Raw genomic sequence first — 24,461 nt, forward strand, 5'->3', positions numbered from 1 at the left:
GTGGAGGTTGCTTCATTCGAGTGAACTCCTTCCTAATTTTTTACAACCAGTCTTCAGGGTGGCCCTTTTTGCCAGCTTCCTCCTTAGTCTCAGCGTTGCCCCTTGTGGAACTCAGCAGGGAAAACGAGGACAAAACTAGCATTAGTTGGTTCTGCTTGTCATTGGCTCTGGCTCCACCTAGTGGCAGGCTCCCTGCCTTCCGCCCTACCAGCCACCATTGGCAAACTGTGCCTCCTGGATGCCATTACGGTGTGTGTTGAGTGAGGTTTGTCTTCCAAAAGCAGTAAACAGGGGCAGTGGCATAGCGTGGGTTGTCAGCACCCGGGGCAAGGCAAGTAATTTGCGCCCCCTAACCCGTGGATTTGCGCCCCCTAACCTGTGGATTTGCGCCCCCTAACCCTAACCCCCAGATGTTGCGCCCGGTGCGGCCGGCCCCCCCTGCACCCCCCACGCTACACCACTGAAGAGGGGTTGTAGCTCCACTCTCTCTACTTAAGTCCAAGCAGGAAGAGGAAAAAGCAGCCAGTGACCTGCGGGCCCAGGACTGTTCCTGGCAGTTTTTGCTCTCATTGGAAGCACAGGCTGTTTCGCCAAAGATTTAAAACAAGGAGGTCTCCCCTACTGGCTATTTTCCCAAAGCCACACCCACCTGCCACACTCCTGAAGTCGTGCAGTGTCAGGTGTTGGGCAGGTAGAAGTGCAGCTGCAGAAAGCAGGTCTGAAAGCGCCCCATGTATCAGCTGGTGTGGGGGGAGTTCAATCCTGCTCAGTTCAGGTGCCCCATTGAGTTGCCTAGGCAGGCATGCCTGAACCCTGCAGCAAGCAGGATTGAACCCATGTATTGGGTCACACATGCAGAGTCCAATTATGCTCAGGTGCGCCAGCCAGTGTTGCCCTCACTCCACAACCACGTTAAAGGTTTCCTTCCTCTCGCCATGCTTGGGGGGGTGGGAAGATAAATCTTCCACTTATCCACAACAGGCAGCAATAGTGTCCACAAGGCAAAGCCAGAGCAGGTAAGGGGCTGGGGCCCAGTGGATCCTAGAGGCCGAGATAGATAGATAGATAGATAGATAGATAGATAGATAGATAGACAGACAGACAGACAGACAGACAGACAGACAGACAGGCCTCCAGGATCTATTTTATATATCACACCGTTTCCAAAGAAACCCATTCTTTCCAATGGAAAGCCAGACCGCACATTTTATTTTGGGCTTGGGGTTTGTGTGTGTGAGAATGTCCTGGATACTTTACAGAGCCAACATTTACCAAAAATAAATATTTTGTCACGTGTTTTAATCTGGTTTTAGCTAGTTTTTGATTTTAATAAGTCTTTGAATGTTTCAAATACTTGTCTCCTACCGATAATTTTATTTATTCTTTCTGCAAACTACTCTGAGGTTTTGTTACAATCAAATAGTATATAAATGTTGTGAAATAAATGGATTCACCTGTTCCATGGTACTTATTTTGCTATCTTTTTATGTGTAAGAATGCTTGAAAACTGTAATTTTGTTCAAAGGAATGGGGAAAATGTAGCCTTCAAGACAGGGCTCCGACACCCATTAATCTCCAACCAGCACGGCCAGCAACATTTTGAAAGCCAGAGGTTCCCCCATTTCCGCCGCAGCACAACTACAGAAAACCACACGCAATGTCACTAACACAAAGTGGACTTTATTGTTAAGTTTGGGGTGGGGGGGGCAATGGAATAGCACCAAAACTGCAGCATGTCTAGCAAATAACAAAAGGCTACTCCAAAACACTGCCGCTACCAGCTCATGGGAAGAGGGGGGAAAGGAGGAACCCCCCTGCCCTGTAGACACATTTGACCAGAATTCATTAAAACAATGACATCACATATAAAACTGAGCCCGCCCCTCTCCTCAATCCGAGTCGATTAAAGTGCCAAGAGTTTTCCGTATACTATTGGTTAAGTACCCGGGGTGGGGGTGAGGGGGGGCAGAGAGGGGGGCTGGGGAAGGAGGGGGAGAGCTTAAGCATCAAGACCGAGATGCCAGCAACAAGAGCCAACCCAGCCCCCCCCCCCCAAATGGCTAAAAGAAATAAAGCTGGGTTTTCCTATGGTTTGGGGAGTGGGGTGATGATGCTTATAATACTGTGTGTGCACATCCCTGCTCCTTCATAGAAACCTGTCCTACATCAGTAGTAATTCCTGGGTCTTCACATCAGTGCCCCACAAACCCGCCCCCCCCCCCGCTCCCCTCAGTTCTGCGGGGTGGAATAGAGGCTGTGGTGGTGGCTGCCGGACACCGTGGCCTGCGAGAACAAAAGGGGGGCCGTGGGAGGAGGCCCCCCAAACCAGTCCTGCTCCCCGCTGCGGTTGATCGAGCCGTACCAGCTCCCGACGCTGCCCAGGCGTCCCGACAGGCTGGAAGGAAGCGGGTGGGGTGGGAAAGAAGAGGCAATTTGGGTGGGGGGGGGAGGCATGTGAGTGTTAGGAAGCAAAAGGAAAGAAAGGAATTAGACCAGTGGTTTCTAACCCGTTGCCCCCTTGTTCCCATACCACCCCCCTGCTCTATAAAAAGCGTAATTCAGAACAATAGTTTGTACGACCCACTCAGGAAGATATAAGATGATAAAATTCAAGACGGTCGCTATTAATGGCACATTTATTCAAAATCCAATTAAAACTACTTAAATTTAATTATGGATGAACTTAATAATAATAATAATAATAATTTATACCCTGCCCATCTGGCTGAGCTTCCCCAGCCACTCTGGGCAGCTTCCAACAAAATATTAAAATACCATAATGCATCAAACATTAAAAGCTTCCCTAAACAGGGCTGCCTTCAGATGTCTTCTAAAAGTCTGGTAGTTGTTGTTCTCTTTGACATCTGGTGGGAGGGCGTTCCACAGGGCGGGTGCCACAACCGAGAAGGCCCTCTGCCTGGTTCCCTGTAACTTGGCTTCTCGCAGTGAGGGAGAATGATCCAGTGATACCAGCTTTTCAGAGTCTGAAATCATTTACCCCCTCATCCCCCCCCAGCCTAGGGGTGGCACGACCCACTTTGGGAGACCCCGAATTAGGTAAGAGATGGGGCTCAGTGGTGCTGAAGCACTCGGGAACATAGACAACTTTTCTATTCCACCAGGCCTAGGCAGGCAACTTAGGAATATATCCTTCCACAATGGTTAATTGATGTTTAACCTTTCTGTATGTTTTTATTGTATGGCTTTAACTTTTATTGCTGTAAGCTGCTTTTATATACATTTTATGACACAGCAGCATAGCAATGCTTTTGTAAGTAAAACGACTGTTGGTATGCTGTGCCAACTTCATGGATGGAGCTTTTAAAACTTCCAGGCATGGAAACGATTTCCGTTCCACCTCCGAGACAGGGCGGGGGGGGGGGGGGTTGGGAGCCAGTGCAAGGACGGCAGTGAGGCTGTCAGTCAGGGACCGCACACCCACCCCGGTCTAGTTCTAATGGGTCAGGGATGGGAATCTGGGGCCCCAGGAGGACTCCGACCTGGGGCAAGGTCCCAGGGGTTTGGGAGGTGGAGATCCAGGGGAAGGGCCAACAGGAAAGCGGTTCCCCCTCTGCCACCCCCAGGACGTAAAACACCCCAAGTGCACAGGCCATTGAGCTGACCCCTCCTGGGTCAGAGACTAGCTGGGTGAGGAAGACTGGTGGGCATTCACAGCTCAAGGGCCCCCTCCAGGGAGGACGTAGAAGAAGAAGACTTAGACTCCAGATCGTGGTGGTGGGACACCGGGGAGCAGTCTGGGGAAGGGACAAACTGGGAGGTGCTAGAAGCAGGGGGCTTGAGGGGGTCAGGAGAAGAAGGGCCTTCCAGGACAGGGTTGGAGGCTGGGAGTCGGAGTGTGAGCGCAGAGTCAGACAGAGAGGAGTTGGCAGCTGCCCCTGCTGTCCAGCAGCAGGGCAGGCCCAGTCCTGCTGGCTCTCCTCCCCTGCTAACACCCAGATTGAGGAGCGTCCCTTACATTGCTGGGCAATGAGCCAGAAGAGGAGCCCACCCCTCAACGCGGCTTTTGTCTGCTTCGGACGGATCCAGCGTGAGAGGCTAGAGGGGAAGGGCAGGTCCAGCGGTCAGTTTCAGCAACATCTCCAGCTGGATTAAGACACAGCCAGCTGTGTTGTTACGTTTCTGAGCACAATTCAAAGTGTTGGTGTTGACCTTTAAAGCCCTAAATGACCTCGGTCCAGTATACCTGAGGGAGCGTCTCCACCCCCATCATTCTGTCCGGACACTGAGGTCCAGCGCTGAGGGCCTTCTGGTGGTTCCCTCACTGCGAGAAGCAAAGCTACAGGGAACCAGGCAGAGGGCCTTCTTGGTAGTGGCGCCCTCCCTGTGGAATGCCCATGCCCATCAGATGTCAAAGAAATAAACAACTACCTGACATTTAGAAGACATCTGAAGGCAGCCCTGTGTGACATTTTAATGTATTTTTAATCTTTGTTGGAAGCCGCCCAGTGTGGCTGGGGAAGCCCAGTCAGATGGGCGGGGTACAAATTATTATTATTATTATTATTTGAATAAAAGCTAATGGCATTTCTTGTCTCGTATTCTTTCCTGTCCTGTGGATGACCTGGGCTCAGCTGACGGCTCCTTGACACTATGTGAGTGAATAGTCTCTGTGGGAGAGCATCTGCTTGGCATGCAGAAGGTCCCAGGTAGGTCTGGGAATGTCCCCTCTGGGAAACCCCAGAGAGCCGCTGCCAGTCAGTGCAGACAATACTGACCATTGGCTTGACTCCGTATAAAGGCAGCTCCCTATGCTCCTGAATCAGGAGGCTGGGACGAGTGCGGCCTCAGGGAAGAAGAGAAATTACCTGCTCGTTAGTCCTTCACTTTCGCGCTGCCCGGGGTGGTCGAAGAAGTAGGATCGGGAGACCCCCAGCTGCCGGTTGAAGACACGGCTGGCGCTCTGTGGGGAGGAAGGCACCATTACTGGGGACGCTGCTCCTGCGGTCAGCCTTTCCCAACAGGATGGCAAGGTAAGGCCATGTCTGGTGCCCCCTGTCTTTTAATTAGGAGGCCTTGCCAGTGGATTGCACCCAAGGGATCCAAGCTCTTAGCCTTGGGAGACGCCACGGGAGGAGAACGCAGCGCCCACAGAAATAGCTGCACCCGGAACACTGCGAGGCTCCATCCTTCTCAGTGGTGCCCCAGAGCTACGAAGCTCCCTTCCAAAAGACTTTCACCAGCTGTCCTCATTCTGGTGCCCTGCAAATGTTGCCGAACAGTCTCCCTCTGGAGATTATGGACTCTCCTTGCTTGGAGGTTTCTCAGCAGAGGTTGGGTGGCCATCTGTCATGGATGCTTTAACTGAGAGCCCTGCATTTCAGGGGGTGGACCCTACAGTTCTGTGATTCTATGACTTTGAATCCATCCCAGGCAGCATGGCCCACGGGCAGGGGTGTTGGGAACCATAGTCCCACCTGTGCCTGGGGGCGGGTGGGGGGGAGACATGAAACTGGCTCAGGCTGATTTGCACCTTGTCCCTACGATACAGGTGTTTTAAGCAGCCCTTGCAGAGTTTCATTTTTGAAGCTGCCTTCAGCTAGATAGGAAGTGGTCTGGCTCAGAGCTGCTGAAGTGTCTGCTGTATCTATGGTTACCTTTTTGCCATCTCTTTTTTTGAAATTGTCGCTTGGGGAAGGCACGCCTTTAAAAATACTAGAATTCCTTCTGCTTTACAATATAAAGACAAGGACCAGAATTTGTTGTGGCGCTTTTCTTTTCGCCTCTGCCTGTGGCCCTCGGAAGGCTGCCCAGAAGGGAATGTGGCCCTTGAAAAACGTCCCCCACCCCTGCTGCACTGAGTGATGCTCTCTGCCCCCTGCCTCCCCCTACCCTTGGGCCTCTCCTTCCACTGCCTTTTTGCTGTTCTGCTCCTCTCCCAACCAACCGTTTCAACTCACCATATCCTGAGCTGGCCGGTGCACCCGGAAGAAGCCGACTAGCAGAGACGTGGGCAGCAGCTCCCAGATGAAGAGAATGAGGCCGAAGATGACGTAACCTTGGTCTCCCAGGTCCGTGATCAGATCTGCCTGGAAGGGGAGAGAGAAGGGAGACACTTGAGCAGCTGGTCTCCACTGGGGTGGAAGACAGAGAGCCCAATGGTTGGTGCAGCTGGAGCCAGTGACAGGCAGAGCTTCCCCCTGATCGGCAGTAAGTTAGAAGGCAGGGAGGCGGGGGCCGGACAAAGGCAGGGGAAGGCAGCAAGCCACCTCCCACTTACCTGGGAGTAAGCCCCAGTTCTGTGTAGACACAGTTAGGTCTGCGCTGCAATGGCTGCATCCAACACAGAGTCGACCCGCGGAATTTAACGGAGCCCAGTCATTTGTTCCATTGCAGCGGGTCTACTCCCGAGTAGGAAGGGCGGCCCTTAAGGAATCCGAACTTAGCCCGCCCTGCTCACCTGGTCGGATACGTTGTACCAGTCGTAATCGAAGGAGTCGAGGCGGGTGCGGGAAGACAGAGCCAGGGCCGCCAGGTTGTAGCAAGCTCGGCTGGCGTAGAGCAGGACGATGATGCCACCCATGGCGGCCGTTTGGCACAGCGAGGTGCCCTGTCACAGAAAAGGGGCAGACAGGAAAGAGAGACCGGTCAGTGGGTCTCAGCAAACTCAAATCAAGAGAGCCTTGTGGCGCCTTGAAGCTGTGGGACCCCGGTGGCCCACCAGGTATTTATTGGACCAAAATTCCTATCGTCCCTGACTGCTCAACAGGAAGCTGGTGGGTGATGGGAGCTTGAATCCAGTTGGATACCGCTGAACTACTGCTCCCATCATCCCTGACCGCAGGTGGGCGAGGCCTTCGTGGATATTGCAGCTGCGACCCACTCCCATGACGTCAGCTCCGCAGCTATCGGGGAGAAGGAGGGTCTCAGGGAAGAAGAGTGTCATTACCTTGAGGAAGAGGGAAACCTTCCCTTAGAAAGGACCTGTAATTTGGGGGACGAACACCTATCCTCTTTTGCTGAGGGCAATATCATTACAAATATTGATAGCAGGGTGTGTGCGACGGGCATGCAGATCCCAGGGCAGACAGGCTGCCTGGCACAAAGGTTGCGGATGTTGTCCGCCACCCATATAACCTGAGGAGTCTTCAGTGGTTTTGGAGTGTGCTGCCACTGACACTATGGGGGAAATGTAACCACGAGGCCCTGGAAACCAAATTTAGGTTGAACCCTGCCGTGTGGGAATCCCTCGCAGACGAGCGCAGTGCCTGGAATCAGGTCGTGCATTTGTAGCAGTGAGCAGAGTTGGAATGACCGCCGGGAGGAGAGCAGAGAGAAGAAACGCCATGGTGCATCTGCAGCAGCACAACCGGACACCTTCATCTGCCCCAGCTGCAACAAAACATGTCTCTCCCTGATCTATCCCTACAACTATCACCTTCCAGCAGCTTGACTTCACCTCCCAAAGGCACACTCCTCCATGTTCTCCCGAGACAGAAGGATGCCAGCAACAATGTAATAATAATAATAAATTTTTGTTCATACTCCGCCCTTTCCGGTTCACAAAACCGGGCTCAGGGCAGCTAACAACAAATTTAAAACAATTGTAAAAGCAGCATAAAATACAGTATAAAAACAAAATTCAAAATTCAGAAATCAATTTGGGGAAAATCCATCTAATAAGCATTAGATAGTCACCAGGGCTAGCTGGCTGAATTAGTCCTACTTGGGCCAGCGAGGAGGCCAGGGGAGAATTAGCTGTGGGGTCTCAGAGCGGGTAATCTTCATAAAAGAGGAGGAGGAGGGAAGAGAAGGGAAATAAAAGATCAGGCTGAATTCAAATTAAAGGCCAGGCGGAATAGCTCTGTCTTACAGGCCCGACGGAAGGAGGTTAAATCCTGATGGGCCCTAGTCTCCTGGGACAGAGCATTCCACCAGGTCGGAGCCATCACTGAAAAGGCCCTGGCCTGGTGGAGGATAGTCTGACTTCCTTAGGGCCCGGGACCTCTAAACTATGGTTATTCGTGAACCTTAAGGTCTTCTGTGGGGCAGACCAGGAGAGGCGGTCCCATACATACTAAAAGCCAGGACCTCCAAGGCAGCTTTCTCCGACATGCTACCAGTTCCAGGGCCAGCTCGGCAGGTGAAATGCTGTGGTTTTGGTGCATGGATGGATGGGATGCCACTGCAGCAATGTCAAACCCCTGCTCCCAACCCTACTGTTGAATAGCGCAGGGAAAAGAAGACTCAGCAGGCCCCAGCTCCCCGCCCCGTGCCCCCTGGCAAATGCTCACCTTGGCTTCCAGGTAGATGCGGGTGGAAGGAGAACCCCGGGCGACGAGGCAGAGGCAGAGGGCCAGTGAGACAGCCCCCAGCACAAACAGCGAGTCGCAGATGAGGACGCGTGCCAGGACCACGGCCCAGGGCTCGGCGCGGCGCCCTCGCACCAGCACGGCGCACACCACGTTCACTGCCAGGAAGAGGAGGCTGGCGCCCAGGCACGCCCCTCGCACTGCCAACCTGGGGGAGAGAAAGCGGGGAGGCAGTTAGCGCGGCTGCTGGCCCCCGGGGCAAGGCTCTGCCTTCATTGTCAGAGGCTGACTGCCCCAAAATGCCAGGGAGAGAGCTAGTGTGCTTAGGTCTCGCTTGCAGGTTCCCCACAAGCGTCTGTCGGGCCACTGTGAAAATAGGATGCTGGATCAGATGGGCCTTGGGTCTGGCCTAGCGACAAGTCTCTTCTAATGTGCAGTGAGAGCCCCCTGGCCTTGGGAAAGGTTCAGATTTTGAGCCGTTCTCCAGTTGCAGCTCTGTAGCTTTCCGGTGGTGACAGCTCCTTAAAGGTGAAGGGACCCCTGACCATTAGGTCCAGTCGTGGCCGACTCTGGGGTTGCGGCGCTCATCTCGCTTTATTGGCCGAGGGAGCCTGCGTACAGCTTCCGGGTCATGTGGCCAGAATGACTAAGCCGCTTCTGACGAACCAGAGCAGCGCACGGAAACGCCTTTTACATTCCCGCTGGAGCGGTACCTATTTATCTGCTTGCACTCTGACGTGCTTTCAAACTGCTAGGTTGGCAGGAGCAGGGACCGAGCAACGGGAGCTCACCCCGTCACGGGGATTCGAACCGCCGACCTTCTGATCGGCAAGTCCTAGGCTCTGTGGTTTAACCCACAGCACCACCCGCGTCTCTGACAGCTCCTTACACCCCTGCTAAACTGCAGTTAGCGTTGGTTTATTAAATTAAGGTGAACTGTGATTTATGAACCACAGTTAAGCCACAGGGCCAGGTTCAGCCAACCAACTTTCAGGAAGGGTTAGCATGGTTTATAAACCATTGCTTAGTGCTGCTTGCGAGCCAGGCCACTGAGAAAGAGAAACTGGAAGAGCACGGAAGAGAGAGGCCTGCCAGAACAGACCCAGGGGCCCTCTAGTCCAGTTGGTCATTCAGCTGTGTCCAGTCAGACGATGCCAGCAAGCCTACAAGCAAAAGGCACAAATCCCACCTCTGTTGTCTGTCCTCAGCATTTGGTGGTCCGAGATAGATTGCCCCTCAACATGGAGGCTCCATCGGGAGGCCTGTCCTCTTTAAATTTTCCGAACCCCTGACAGCTATCCAATGGCAGTGTGCGGGAGTGAATCACAGCTGTGAATCTCAGGCAAGCTCCTCCCCATACTTCGGGGGAACCTTTCTCAGACTGAGGGCCAGGCCACCTTCTGGCCAACCAGGGCCACATGCCAGCAGTGGGTGGAGCCAGAGGCTAAGATGGGCAGAGCAATGGTTAATTTTACCTGTGCACCATAGGCCAGTTTCCACGCACACTCACATACGCCTCTTCATCCAGGCAACAAGAGGCATGATCAGAGTTCAAGGACCCGCTTCCAGCCAGGCAAACAACTCAGTTTTGAAACTTCACCCCGTCTCCTACTTTTGTATTGCAGGCTGTAGCTGGATACTGCTGGGGGAGTCTATTTTTAATTTCATATAACGTTGCGATTTTGCCTTTTAAATTTGCAATCCTGCATTCTCCATTTATTTGCCAGCTATTTTATGTGAAGAACCACATTGGGTTTATTTTACTTTTAAATTTTTATTTTAAATGGAAAATGCAACTGGTTTTTTAAAACACTAGAATACTTTATCTTTTTTCTCCCGACACTTGAGAAGGATATATGGCAAGGCGCAAGAATGCAAGGTGTTATGATGTTACACACAAATACACATCTACTCACAGGCCTTTGGTCAGTTCAGGGCGGTATTTTGCTTTGGCCTTGAAAACCACCTGGAGGGGAAGGGAAGAAAGGGGCAGGTATTAACAATTACAGAAAACAAGCAGGACCTGCAACAAACAACCATAGCATAACTTTGCTAACAAGATAGTTGGGTAGGAGAGCTGAAAAGAATACCAATATCTTTCACATCTGGTACCCCATGTGCCCCTTGGTTTCTGATGGCACATGGGTAGATGAGGCTAAAAAGCCCCAGACAAAAATGTTCACAGCCCTCTAGTGGCTAAGGTGGCTCATTTACCAGAAGTCATGGATTTAGCATTAACTCCGGAAGTGTATTCACGATTCTGTCCAAACTAAGCCTCCTGGTGTATATTTTGCTCTTGTGCTCTGAACAGAATGCAGAAGCCCACCTAATGACTTCACAAGCCAGTATGAGATTCAAATCCAGAGCTTTCTGGCTCACAGCTCAGCCTCTTAGCCGCAAAATTGTTCTCACTTTTCTTTGCTTTCATTTCACATTTTCCCATTTATATCCCACCTGTTCCTGCTCAAGAAACATTTCATCCTCACAAAAACAGGTAGGGAAGAAGAGACCAAGCGAGCTGCAGGGCTGCACAAGGATTTGACCCCAAGTCTCTCAGCTCCTAGCGCCATCCTCTAACCACTACACTGCCCTGAAAAGGCAGCAACTAGATTTGCGCAGCAAGTCGAAATTTCAGACCCCACAAGTTGGTGGGCATTCCCATTCAAATGGTATATGTGCACTGCATCATGTGATCAGTTATGCAGGGTGGGGCTTACTTGGCCCCCCACAATATTTTATTAAAATTGGCACCCCTGTGTGGCACCATCACGAGCAGTGATGTAAGTAACGGTACAGAGCCTTCTTGGTGGTGGTGCCAAGGCTTTTGGGTCTTCTTTCCTCTCTGTGAAAATTCACCTGGTTGCCTCCCTGTTCTATGCACTTTGTGAATAAGTACTTCCTTTAAAAAACAGTAACCGGGGCAGAGGTCAGTGGGGAAGAGCCATAACTCAGTGGCAGCAGAGGATCTGCTTTGCATGCAGGATCTCTCAGTTCAATCCCCAGTCTGAAACCCAGGAGAGTTGCTGCCAGTCCGTGCAGACACTGCTGAACTAGATGGACCCTCTGCTCTGTTTAAGACAGCTTCCTTTGGTTTATCCTGAATCTCCCAGCATTCAGCTTCATTAGATGATTCTAGTATGATGAGGGGCAGGGAGAAAGCTTCCCTTTCTCTACACCGTACATAAATTTATACATGTCTATCATGCACCCCCCACTACTTGCCCCCCTCCAAAAAAGCCCAAATTGTTGCAACATTTCCTCATTGTTGTTCCAGCCCCCTGATCATTTTGATTGCCCTTTTCTGCAGAGGAATGGTGCTGTTGATCCTGAAACTAATTAGTTAAGAGCCATTTCATGACTAGTAGCCATGAGATTGTGAGGACAGACAAACAGGGCAGAATGACTGGTTGAGAATCCAAGGCAGCAAGTGTGCAAGGGTTGAGGCCAGAGGGAGGAGACCTGTGGCCCTCCAGGTATCGGCAGACTCCAGCACCCATCTGCACAGGCCAGCATAGCCGATGGTCAGGGATGATGGGAGTTGTAGCTCACCATCAGCAGCAGGGCTGCAGGTTCCCCATCGCTGGGCTGCAAGCAATATAAAGAGCCCATATTGGGGGGAAGAACCAGGTTGAGAACCACGTTCCTTGGGGCGGAAGCTTCTAGAGCCGGGCAGGACACATGCAAGTGGTGGGCAGGGCCAGAGGTAAAGGTGGGCAGAACAATGGAAGTGACTTTGTACAAGAGGCCACATTCCAGCCATGCAAAGAAGAAGAAGAAGAAGAAGAAGAAGAAGAAGAAGAAGAAGATTTCTACATCCTACCCCACACAGTTCTCCATCCTCTTTCTAGGCAAGCAAGGGGCATTAGAACAGTTCAAGGGGGGGTGGAAAGTCTAGAAAGAGTTCCTGAGGGCCAGGTGCAGAGGCCTGAAGGGCCACCATTTTGCCCTGGCGGCCAGAGTTCACCCACCCTCAAGGCCCCTTGGGATGTTCCCATCCACAAAACTGGCCCAGCATTCCAAGCAGCCATCTTTTACCCACAAGCCACCTGGGCAAGCAAGCAAACACCCCCTTAGAAGAGTTACCTGGGCAAAATACAAGTTCATGAGGGTCAAGGTGAAGAACTGCAGGCAGACGGGGCAGCAGTAGAGGAGCCAGAAGAAGAAAGGGCTCAGGTGGTTGGCTTTGAGGGTGTTCTTGAAGTAGAAGGAGAAGAGCGTGGTGCGCAGCGCAGCCCAGAAGAGGCAGAGGAAGAGGAAGACAGTCTGGTAGCTGAACTTCTTGTGGCGATAGAAGAGGACCAGCCAGAGCTGGGCGTAGACCGAAAGGAAAAGCAAGGCATAGAGGCCCGTGTACAGAGCCGTCAGCCCAACCTTGACGGCCGGCGGGAAGGCCGGGGTGAGGCGCGAAGCTGGCACAATCGAGCTGAGGTTGCCAAAGGTCTTTTCCATCTTGAATCCTGGCGAGATGGGCCCCAGTCCGGTTAGCAAGGCGTCATTTCCAGGGGGCAAGCCTCGAGGCAACCAGCACCACTTTCTTAAAGCGGAGGAGCTGCCCCCAGGTCTGGTAGTTGGTTACATCCTTCAGGGCTGCTGTGAGAGGCCAGCCCCTCAAGCAGATTGAATCAAGGGATTTTTGCAAGTTCCATGGGAAGCGTGGAAGGGATTGGAAGCAGGAGAGAGAAGGGGGGAAACGACAGCTGGCCCACCCACCCTTCTTTGCTAAGAAGGCATGGAGGTGAGAACCAAATCCAATTCTTGCTGTGAATAAAAACAAACGGAAGACTTCTCCTATGCCTGGAAATGTTACTCCAAGGTCCTTATCCTGTCAAATGTTCTGCAGGAATAACAAGACACCTCCCGAGGGGCTGCCCCCTCCCCTACCTAGGGCTCTTGCATCCCACCCCAGGATCAGGTGGTGAAAGGTGTCTGGGTGCACCTGTCCCTCGGCAGGTCCTGAAGCGCTTCCTCAACCTCCCAGTTTTCAGGGCCACACCTGTTCAAAGTGCTCGGACACCAGGGTCCCTTAGTCCTTCAATGCCTGGATCCCTTGATTGCCTCCTTCTCTGGAAATCCCTGGTCACTTGGCTCCGTCCTCAGAGAGCTGGACCCGTTTTGCTTTGCTTTCCCGGAAGTTCAGGTGCCCTTCGCTCCAAATTTCCAGGTTACCTAGAATTCTTCTTTCTGTTTTCTCCGCGGTATCGGACACCTGGGTCCCTCGGCTTCTTCGCCTTCTCCAGTTTAAGGCGCCGGTTGCCTGCGTCCCTTAACCCTTTTCTTTCCAGGCACCGGGGTCTCTTGATCCCCTCGCTTCAGACCCTCGGACACCTGGGTCCCTTTTGTTTCCCTGACTAAACCTCAATATACCTGGTTCCTTTAAGCCTCCACCCAGATGGTCGGATGCCTGGGTCCCTTGGCTCCTTCCGGATTCTCGAGCAATAAGCAGCTCTTCCTTTCCTTTTGCTGCCTTCTCCCCAAAAAATTGGGAGGGGGGGAAAGAGGAGACAGAGAGAGAGAGAGAGAGACGGTTCCCAGGCCTAAAGCAGCCCCAGCTGCGTTCCTTCCTGGTAGCTTCGAGCTGCGCAAACTGAGTAAGGCCCGCCCCCTCCCTCTCACCGGCTTGGCGTGACGAAACCTGCGCCCGCTCTAGCAACCTAGTCTCCTTTTACGCAAAGGACGGAAGCGGCTTCGTGAATGGGACAGGCGGCAGAAAGTCACCAGGCGAGAGCGTCTGCGCTCCTTCCGGTCGCCATCTTAAGTGTGGGCGAGTGAAGCTTACCTCCTCCCTTACTATTGTACGGACCCCGAGATTTCTATGCGTTTTCAGGAAATGCTCCCCCCTAACTATTCCCTCCCAGTTCTGTCCTAGTGCCCGGTAAAGGCATCTCCTACCCACATTCTCCCAATAAATCTGCAGGGGCTATGAAACCCCCAACTGCTCCAGTATGTTTCAACGTTAAGTCCCTATTGATGATACTGTAATATGGGATTGTCCTTGCCTATATATATCAAAGGAACCCCTAATGTCAGACTAGCAGCAAAAGTGCTCGCTTGCGGCACAGTTCTAGCCATGTCTACTCAGAAGTAAGTCCTACTGAATTCCCAGGTAAGTGAGGAGAGAGCTGCAATCTTCCTTGCTTACGTTTGTGTAAGCGTCATTGAACTCAATGAGTCTTGCATCTGAATAAAGGATTGTACGGTGAAAGGCAATAATTGTAATAACTTTTAAATGAAAAATAAAGATGGCCAAAGCTGAGAGGCAGTGACTGGCCCAAGGTCACCCACTGAGCTTCAGGGCTGAGCAGGAATTTGAACTCTAGACTCCCAGGCACTAGTCCAAGGTTCTTACCACTGTATCTGTACCATCCTGGAAGGTTGACACACTGGCTATGCGCTTATTTTGCATTGCACTACTGTACTGCAGTTTTGTATTATATCTTGTGTTATTGCAACCAGCCGTATATCAAAGGGCGGGCTTCAAGCCTTCCGAAGAAATAAACAGATAAACTGGGTGACATCCTTTCACTGTGAAATATGCGAGCTGTGCCATTGATCTGTGTGTTGCGCTACTGAATATCTGGTATGCAGAATTGAGTTGTGAATTATGATGGCCATTATTTATTTACGGCTATATATCACTAAATAAATAATCTGGAAATTAGCTCCATTGAGAGTGATATTTGCATAGGTATATTTGAATTGCATTGAATGTAAACTCACAGTGCCATTTAGCCCTACGCAAAAAGAATACTTCCATTCTTTCTCCCTTTATTTTTTTTTGCAGGTACTTCTGCGATTTGCATAAGCATTTTTGAGAATTTACCTTATCAAATGAGCGTGGAAAGAGGAGGGAGGGGGGAAGGAAAGAGGGTGGGCGGAGCCGAAGGTAGCAGGAGGAGGTGCGTTCTTATCTCTTCCTCCCACCGTGACGTTGGCGACCTTGATTGGGCACGGAAGCTGGCAGTTCTTCATCGCCCCGGCGACTGTGGCTGGATCTCTGCTGGCTGTAAACAGGAGGAAGGAAGAAAGAAAAGAGTGACCCTAATTCTGGTAATTGAGGGCGCGGGTTAGAGAGGGGTGAATGGGTTGGGTAGAAGAAGAGGAGGAGGAAGAAGAGAGAGATGGTGATCCAAGATTTTGAAGGGAAGAGGAGTTGAAAATCCAAGATCAGGAGAGGGGAGGGAGAATTGACCTGCATAGGAGGAAGCGACCCTAAAATTTGGAAGTGAGGGGCGGAATAAAGGAGTGAAAAACCACCCGTGGGGCTCCCCAATTCAGGGGATTGAGGAAGCAAGAGAGTGCAAAAATGGTACTATCAGGAGTTGGGAGAGGGAGAAGGAAACATTACTATGACGGGGAAGGGGCTTTGAAACAAATCATGGGTTTGCATTCCTCTGCCCTCCCCTCCCCTTCTTCCTTGTGTGTCACAGGCTTTTTTTTTTAACTATAAGCCTGAGGGCAGGGAGGGACTGTCTTATTACTGTTTTTTTAAAAAAAAAAAACCAAGCTGCTTTGGGAGTCTTTCTGACTGAAGGGTTAGTTGAAAATGCTTTTTGATTAAAAAAAATCTAAAACGCACATTGCGCCAATACCTTTACTGGGCCAACCGCAAAAATGTTGCGCAAACATGTGCACGCTTCTCAGTTCTCCAAAACTCTTCTTCAGGGTTGAATCAGTGAGTAAGAAATAAAACTCAAAAAGCTTGCATGCTGTTTTGTAACATTTTTGGTTGACTGAATAAAGGCGCTGCTCTAAGGTGGATTTTGATTTTTCTTCTTCTTCCGGGCTATCTTTTGCTTTTAAAAAAATAAATAGAATGAAGGGCAGGTCCCCAAAGGTGGGGGCTGTTAGAGGAGTGGAGAATAGATCCCGAAGCATTGCCATCTTAAATACTCAGAATGGTGAAAGAGGTTTGTAAAATGACATGTGGGGTGGAAAACGCAGATAGAGAGAAACTTTTCCTCCTTCTTAATCTCGCAAATGTAGTGATGGCCACCAGCCTGAAGATGGATAGCTTTTCTCTCTGTCTCATAATTCTAGAACTCTGGGCCAGCCAATGAAACTGAAGGTAGGGAGATTAAGGACAGACAAAAACAAATACCGTACTTCTTCAAGCAGTGGGACATAGCTAAATTGTTGAATTTGCTCCCACAGGAGTTAGTGATGGCCACTAACTTGGACCACTAACTTATCCTCATGTGTAGCTCAGTTGGTAGAGCATGAGACCAGGGTTGTGGGTTCAAGCCCCACGTTCAGCAAAAGATTCTTGTATTGCAGGGGGTTGGACTAGATGACCCTCGTGGTCTCTTCCAACACTATGATTCTCTGCAAGAAATATGCACATGGCTCTGTGTAAGGATGGCTGTAAAAGAGAATTAGGCGAATTTGTGCAGGGTAAGTGGCTACTATCTGCAATGGCTGTGTTCTCCCTCAGCTGTCTGAGACAGTGTGCTGGGAATTGCCTGTTGTGCCATGGGCTTCCTTCAGACCTCTGGTTGGCCGCTGTGAGAACTGAAAGCTAGACTAGATGGACCACTGGCTTGATCCAGCAGGCAGGCTCCACTTACACAGAATGCTAGATCCTGTGGTTTTGAAAATGTCATTGGCGGTAGAAGTAGAGCAGAAGCAGGAAGAATTTCACAGGAAGCTTAACAGACTTGCGGAACGCACTGTCACAATATGCAATGATCATGGCCAAGTTAGCTTTAAAGGGGGATTAGACCAATGAATGGGGGATAAAAAAGAGCTGCTGTGTTGGTTGTATGGATCCTCCATTTGGAATACAGGTTGGTGTGTGTATTTTTGGGAGGGGACTGTCATCATGCCTTGTTTGTGGGGGTTCCTGAGTCATCTGGAGAAGAGGATGCTGGACTAGGCAAGCATTGGTTGGATGCAGTCATTATCCCTGTAAACTAGGGATGGGGAATTTTTGGCCCTGCAGATGTTGCTGGACTACAGCTCCCATCATCCCTGATCACTTGCCTGGCTGGCTGGCTGGGCTGAAGGAGTCCTGCAACATCTGGAGGATCACAGGTTCCCCATCCTTGCAGTAAACAAATGGGAACCAGGATTTCGGAAGGAGTGTCTCCACTCATGTATAACTGTCAAAGTCTCAAGATTTAGTTTCTGAGTCTCTGGTGACTGGTTCATGAATGAGGCTGGCTGGTAGCAGGGAAGGTCTTTTCTGTGATGACCTGCACCTCTGGAATACGCTCCCCCCCAAAAAAAAAAAAATTACAGCCGCACCTTTTATTAACCTTTAGGGACGCCTTTAGACTTTTTTATTCCAGTTGGGTGGTTTTGCAGTGCTTTCTTTCAGCAACTTCTTCAGCTGCTGTTAAACTGTTGTTCTTTAAGTCCCTGTTATCTGCCCCCACTGTCCTGCTTGTGGACTTCTGTCTGAGGCAGCTGATTAGGCACTGAGAGAACAGTATGCTGGACTAGGTTGGCCATTGGCCTGATCCAGCAGGCTCTTCTTAATATAAATAATAATATATATTATTACAGTGGTGCCCCGCAAGACGAACGCCTCGCAAGACGGAAAACCCGCTAGACGAAAGGGTTTTCCGTTTTGGAGGCGCTTCGCAAAACGAATTTCCCTATGGGCTTGCTTCGCAAGACGAAATGTCTTGCGAGTTCCTGTGGGTTTTTCCCCCTTCCCCCCCCCTTTTTCCTAAGCCGCTAAGCCGCTTATCAGCTGATCCGCTGATAAGCCGCTTAACAGCTAACCGCTAAAAGCCGCTAATAGCGCTAATCCGCTAAGCTGTCAATGGGCTTGCTTCGCAAGACGAAAAAACCGCTATACGAAGAGCCTCATGGAACGGATTAATTTTGTCTTGCGAGGCACCACTGTACCATTTTTGAAACATTACACAAACCACACCCTGCACGTGGAGCCGGCATAACCAATCTGAAAAGCGTGGCAAATTCCCCTCCTAGTCCTCATGATCTTGAAAGGAAACATATGAGCAGAAACCTAGACGCTATTTCCGTGTGTGTTTGTGGCTGAGTAAGATTTCCGGTCATCATCGGAAGAAACCGTGTGGTTTTATAGCTCCATGCTCTTCCCCAGGAACAATGGGGAATATACAGAAGAGTGGGCTGGGGAGGATGTGAAAGGGAAGAAGGGGTTGGGGAAATGTTGGGAAGAATGATTCATTATGTAGCGAAGTCCCGATTACAGGCTTCCCAGAGGCAAGCCGCCCAGAATGGCTGGGGCAACCCAGTCAGATGGGCGGCATATAAATAATAAAAGTATTGTTGTTTTGGTTGATCTCTGAGAGAACAGGATGCTGGACTAGATGGGTCTTTGGCCTGATACACCAGAATTTGCTTATTTTACTTAAGTTGCTTCTACTTTTAACTAATCATGCCCTGCTGTTGTTGTTACCGTATTTTTTGCTCTATAAGACTCACTTTCCCCCTCCTAAAAAGTAATGGTAAATGTGTATGTGTGTCTTATGGAGCGAATGCAGGCTGCACAGCAATCCCAGAAGCCAGAACAGCAAGAGGGATTGCTGCTTTCGCTGCGCAGCGATCCCTCTTGCTGTTCTGGCTTCTGAGATTCAGAATATTTGTTTTCTTGTTTTCCTCCTCCAAAAACTAGGTGTGTCTTATGGTCTGGTGCATCTTATAGAGCGAAAAATACGATATGTTGTTTTAATAAGCTGCCATTGTAGCATATTGACTTATTTATAAACTGCATTGGGAGGATAATTTGCCCATGAAGGCAGTTTTTGAAAATCCATTAAAAAATCTATCATTAAACTCTTAACATCAGCCCTGCAAGCTAGGCCTGTCTTCCCTGCTGCAGAATGAGGGTAGCGGTGGGTGGCTGAACCTAAGATAACCACTTGCTTTTCAGTGAGTTATCAACTTCCTGGTTCCCAGCTGAGTGCCTTAGTCATAGGAACATCTGAAGAAGCCTTACCCTGAGTCAGAACGCTGGGCCATCTATCTCAGAATTGTCTGCACCAGGGCGGGGAACCCATTGCCCTTTAGATGCTGCTGGACTCCAACTCCCATCAGCCCTAGCAGGAATGGGCAGTGGTGAGGGATGATGGGGAGTCCAGCAATATCCAGAGGGCAATGGGTTCCCGCTTCCTAGTCTATATTTACTGGCAGTCCGGATGGGAGTCCTCTCCCAGTTCTAGCTGGAGATGCCAGGATTTGAACCTGGGACCTTCTGCATGGTATATAGGAAGCTGCCTGTCTAGTAAAGTAAGATTCTAGTCCTCATGGTTCTGTATGAAATTGGAAGCTGCCTTGCACTGCATCAGACCATTGGTCCACCTTCCTCAGTATCCTCCAGGATTTCAGACAGGGAGTGCCTCCCAGCCTCACCTGAAGATGCCAGGATCAAACCTCCTCAATATACCTGGTTCCCTTAGGCGTCAGCCCAGGTTGCCGGACACCTGGGTCCCTTGGCTCCTACCGGACGCTCTGCCACTGAGCTACAGCCCTTCTCCTGGCTCTCAGAGGAATTGCCTTCATTCTGATCTCCGTGCTTCCTATCCCTCCACAGTTCTGCTGACGACAAGCCTCACCCCCCTGGAGAACGGCACGTTGGGCGTTGGGGGCCATGCCAGCCCCCTGACAATGTTCCACATTGAGGATGATGATGAAGAGACATTCCCGCCGGGTGAGAAGGAACCGCAGGATCTCAAGCTGACCAGGAGGAGCGTTGCAGGAGGGGACCAGGCCCCAGGAAGCCCAGGAAGTCCTTCCGCTGGGAATCCAGGTATTTGGGCTGGGGCAGAACAAGAGCATTTCCCTCTCCCTCTTCAGGGTTCCCAGTTGTTCCTGGAATGCCGTTCCTATCAGCCCTGACCATTGTCTCAGCTGGCTGGGGATGATGGCAGCAACCAGCCACTGCATGGAAGTGGGGCAGTGAGTGACCTAGTAGAAGAGGAAGGGAATCTCCTGCACCCTTCAGGGGAAGGGAAGCCCCCACCCCGCTCTATACCTACCATAGAAATCTGTCAAGACCATTGCTACATCTCGCTCAGTAGACTTGTGTGGTGTAGTGGTTAGAGTGCAGGATTGGGACCCAGGAGACCAGGGTTCAAATCCTCACTTGGCCATGAAGCCCACTGGGTGACCTTGTCATCCGAACTTACCTCACAGGGTTGTTGTGCGGATTAATGGCGGCGGGGGAGAGGGAGCCATTTTGAGCTCCTTGGAGGAAAAAGTGAATTATAAATAAACAAGTAAACAAATAATAATGAATAAACTGAGAGGCAGTGGCTCTCCAGAGTTTCAGTCGGGTCTTGGCAGGGATTGAACCTGGGACCTTCTGCATGCAAAGCGGAGTCTCTAACGCTGAGCCGTGAACCTTTCCTAAAGAAACACCACTTTTTCCTCAAATGATGCTTTATTTGAGATCCCTGCATTGCAGGACTAGATTGCAGGGTACCTTCCAATTCTACGATTTTGTGTGAGCTTAGCGAAGCCTAACCTGGGAACCAAGAAGCTGCCTTAGTCAGACCATTGATCCATCTCACTCAGTATTGCCTGCATGGACTGGCAGTCACTCTCCAGGGTTTCCGGCGGGGTGCTGTTCCCAGACCTGCATGCATGCAAGACAGATGATCTCCTGCTGACCTGCAGCCCTTCCCCAAAAATGTTTTTATAAGAGGGTCGGTCCCTCTTCTGCCAGTCCTCAGCACGCTAGTGAAAATGTTTGCCAGCTAGTAGCTTGCGTTGTAGGGACGCGGGTGGCGCTGTGGGTTAAACCACAGAGCCTAGGACTTGCCGATCAGAAGAGTGACGGTTCGAATCCCCGCGACGGGGTGAGCTCAGGTTGCTCGGTCCCTGCTCCTGCCAACCTAGCAGTTCAAAAGCACGTCAAAGTGCAAGTAGATAAATAGGTACAGCTCCGGCGGGAAGGTAAACGGCGTTTCCGTGTGCTGCTCTGGTATGCCGGCTTCCTCGGTCAATAAAACAAGATGAGCGCCGCAACCCCAGAGTCGGTCACGACTGGACCTAATGGTCAGGGGTCCCTTTACCTTTAACTTGCGTTGTTGGTTAGATCAGTGGTGCTGATTAACATCAAGGTTACAGGTTTGATCCCCATATGGGCGCATATTCCTGCATTGCAGGGAATTAGACTAGATGATTTGCATGCCCCTTCCGATTCTGTGAACTTTTGTGGGCTTCATTTCAGGACAAGACTGACTAAACCGATTCTAAAATATTGCCTCAATAACAGGGCCATGATTAGTCACATTTCGTGCTGAGCTTTGGAAAGTGATGAAATCCTTAATTCGTTTCTACCGCTTCTGAGGTCAGCAGGGGCCACAGAGATTCTCTTGACTTTTTCTCACGCCCAGAGGAGGGATGGCGAAATCTGCCTTGCTTTATGCTGTGAATTAAAAAAAAAAAAAGTGAAGATAATAAATGTAATAAAACAAATTAGCTATAATGAAAGGAGTTGTGAGAAGAATACTAAAGGGGATCATTTATATCGAGAAAGCCATGTTCTTCCATGAGAAATGTGCCAAGTAGAATTGATAGAATATCAGTGCAATCCCATACTTTTCTATTCGGAAGTACAGGCAATGACTGATTGACGCAAGATTGTGCACATGCAAGGCACCGAACCCGGAAGTGACCCGAAAACTAAAATGACAGAACGGGGTGTGTGGAACGCTTTACATGGGCCCTATGGATTGAGAGCGGGGGTCTCGGGACATAACCCCTGTGCAAAATGAGGGTTGCTTGTAAGCCCCACTGAGTTCAGTGTCACTTCTAGGTAAACTGGGAGTGCAATCTAAGTTTGCAGTTGTAGTCCCAACACCTGGAGGGCCAAGGGTGCTCCAGTCCTGCTGTAAATGATAGATCAACTGAGATTTCTTCAGTCAGGTGACAGCTTTATTATCCAGCTATTTTTTAGCAGCAGCTCAAACCAATGTAGCATCCACATTATATTTTTGTTCTGAAAGACCACCTCCTTCCTAATATACCCTCTTGGGTGTTACGATCAGGAGTGGGGGCCTCTGAGGAGAAGTCAGTTTCTGCCCTTTGCTGAAGATGTAGTTTTTTGACAACCGAGATGTGTTTTGGGTTGTCCACCCTGTTCTTGTGACTGTGGGTTGTTTTAATACTGCATTGTATTTTAAATTGTTGCAACCCACAGTACAGGTGCAGGTAATTAAACTGAACTAATAATAATAGTGAGATCTCCACAACCACCACCCTGGAAGCTGGTGGACAGTGGCTGAGTGTGGCTTTGCGGCAGAACAGGGCCTCAAGCAGGCCTCTCTGAGCCATGTCTATTCAATACACCACCTTAACCCTCTAGGCCAGGCAGAGAACCAATAGCCCCCCCAAAATGCTGCTGTGACTCCAGTTCCCATCATTCCTGGGCACTTGTCATACTGGCTTGGGCCCCTGCAAGCTGGAGTTCAATAACATCAGAAAGGACTGGGCCTTGGCCTGTTTTACAGTCTAGCAGTTTCTGCTGCCGTGTTGTGGCAAGTGTGGCATCACCCCCTTTCCTGTCTCCCCTCTTCCTCCTCCTGTGCCAGAGCTCCGACGTCGCATTGGATCCGACCCTCCCTTGCCAGACCCAGAGGCCCTGGATGAAGTGGGCACTTTCCGGGCACGCTCACGCTCTGCCCCTCCCATCCTGTGGGCAGCCCAGCGGTATGGGAGGGAGCTGCGCAGGATGAGCGACGAATTCCATGGCGAGCTGCAGGTGAGTCTTGCCTGCTTACAGAGGTCCGTCCTTCCCAAGGGAGAGGTGGGCTTTGTTGCCACGGGCAGCCTGCCTCTGAATGCCAGCTGCTGCCAATCACAAGCAGGGAGAATTGCTGTTGTGCCCAGGTCACATTTATGAGCTTCCCCCCGAGGCATCCGATTGACAACTGAGGATAACAAGGTCTTGGACTAAGTGTCCCTTAGGTGTCAAGTAGGTAGAGATGTTTTTTCTCCCTCCCATTAGGCCATTAGTAGCCCAATCCTCTATGAATTTGTCTAATCTAATAATAATGATGATGATGATGTATTTCTTATACTCTGCCCACCTGACTGGGTTACCCCAGCCACTCTGGGTGGCTTCCAACAAAATATAAAAGGACAAAACAAAACAGCACACATTGTTTCCCAAGACAGAGCTGCCTTCAGATGTCTACAGAAGGTCATGGAATCTGTTTGACATTTGATGGGAGGGCGGGTGCCACTACTGAGAAGGCCCTCTGCCTTGTTCCCTGTAACTTCGTTTCTGTGTGGGAACTGCCAGAAGGCCCTTGGAGCTGGACCTCAATGATGAGGGTGGAGATGCTCCTTCAGGTATACAGGGCCAAAGCCATTTTAAAGTCATGTGCTTTGAGCAGAACTAACTAGATACAACCCAAAGAATCTGTGGTTCTCTAGACGCTTTTGGACTCTAGGTCCGGTCAGCCTCACCTGGCTTTAGGCCAGTGGTCATGGATGATAAAAGTTGTAGTCTAACAACACCAGGGGGGCCTTTCAGTTTCTCATCCTTGATGTACCAGCCTGCTGGATTGAAAGGTGCATGTTGGGAAGAGGGGGTGATGCCACGTTTTCCTTCTCTCTTGCAGAAGCTGCCGCGCCCCAAGAGTGCAGGGACAGCTACCCAAATGCGCCGGACGTTGGGCTGGAAGGAGGTTCTGCAGTCATGGTGGCGTCGGAATTCCCCAGGCAATGGTCCAAGAAGCCCCCCATGACTGTATCTTGCTGCTGTCCGTTACAAATGGTGGGGGGAGGGTTGAAGGAACAAATAAAGGGGGGGAAATCTGTAGGGTTGATGTGACACATGGCTGGTGTCCCCCCAAATCTGGGGGATGCTGTGATCATTCCTCTGCACCTCCACACCCACTCCCCTAGGAGTTTTTTTTACTTAGGCCACTTTAGTATGACATGTTAAGAATTTAACCTGCTGCCCTATGCACGGATTCCCACCCCTTTCTCCACTGCACCTCCCCTATAAGACCCCTAATTTTGAGGGGCTCTTGTCCTGCCCTTTCTAGAGTGTACTTTTTGTATTTTAAAAAGGAAAAAAAAACACTGAACAAAACCACTGTATGCATTACTGAAACAAGAACCCCTGACATTCACCAACCCTGCCTAGAGAAATTTGTATGCCCTTTTATTATATGTTAATAAATGTTTATTAAATACTTTTCTGGCTTATAGCACATCACTGCCTATTCCTTCAATTCAAGCTTGCAG

The 24,461-nt window shown here is 50.4% G+C and overlaps 2 protein-coding genes across 2 annotated transcripts; one reads left to right on the plus strand and one right to left on the minus strand.

Moving 5' to 3' along the window:
- Positions 1–1,660: 1,660 nt before the first annotated feature.
- GPR137 (G protein-coupled receptor 137) lies at positions 1,661–13,877 on the minus strand. The gene is made up of 7 exons (XM_079958279.1): positions 12,354–13,877; positions 10,187–10,236; positions 8,253–8,478; positions 6,419–6,568; positions 5,919–6,047; positions 4,827–4,921; positions 1,661–2,395 (listed from the first exon to the last, which is right to left on the minus strand). Exons 1-7 carry the CDS (start codon positions 12,717–12,719, stop codon positions 2,230–2,232), a joined length of 1,182 nt encoding a protein of 393 aa, XP_079814405.1. The 5' UTR covers positions 12,720–13,877; the 3' UTR covers positions 1,661–2,229.
- Positions 13,878–14,256: 379 nt separating this feature from the next.
- Positions 14,257–24,427, plus strand: BAD (BCL2 associated agonist of cell death). Its single transcript, XM_079958534.1, has 5 exons — positions 14,257–14,373; positions 15,052–15,317; positions 19,792–20,007; positions 22,796–22,965; positions 23,831–24,427. Exons 3-5 carry the CDS (start codon positions 19,866–19,868, stop codon positions 23,954–23,956), a joined length of 438 nt encoding a protein of 145 aa, XP_079814660.1. The 5' UTR covers positions 14,257–14,373; positions 15,052–15,317; positions 19,792–19,865; the 3' UTR covers positions 23,957–24,427.
- Positions 24,428–24,461: the final 34 nt, after the last annotated feature.

The sequence above is a fragment of the Podarcis cretensis genome (genome assembly GCF_951804945.1).
Source record: "Podarcis cretensis genome assembly, chromosome: 16".
Classification (NCBI taxonomy): Eukaryota; Metazoa; Chordata; class Lepidosauria; order Squamata; family Lacertidae; genus Podarcis; species Podarcis cretensis.

What these genes read in the sequence shown, in the direction of transcription:
- GPR137 (XM_079958279.1), bottom strand. Translation starts at nt 12,719, where the DNA reads ATGGAAAAGACCTTTGGCAACCTCAGCTCGATTGTGCCAGCTTCGCGC. An exon ending in CCTGAACTGACCAAAGGCCT is followed by an intron (nt 8,479 to 10,186) that starts GTGAGTAGATGT and finishes TCTCTCCCCCAG; the next exon opens with GTTGGCAGTGCGAGGGGCGT. An exon ending in AGTGAAGGACTAACGAGCAG is followed by an intron (nt 2,396 to 4,826) that starts GTAATTTCTCTT and finishes GCTTCCTTCCAG; the next exon opens with CCTGTCGGGACGCCTGGGCA.
- BAD (XM_079958534.1), top strand. Translation starts at nt 19,866, where the DNA reads ATGTTCCACATTGAGGATGATGATGAAGAGACATTCCCGCCGGGTGAG. An exon ending in TCCTTCCGCTGGGAATCCAG is followed by an intron (nt 20,008 to 22,795) that starts GTATTTGGGCTG and finishes CTCCTGTGCCAG; the next exon opens with AGCTCCGACGTCGCATTGGA. An exon ending in AATTCCATGGCGAGCTGCAG is followed by an intron (nt 22,966 to 23,830) that starts GTGAGTCTTGCC and finishes TCTCTCTTGCAG; the next exon opens with AAGCTGCCGCGCCCCAAGAG.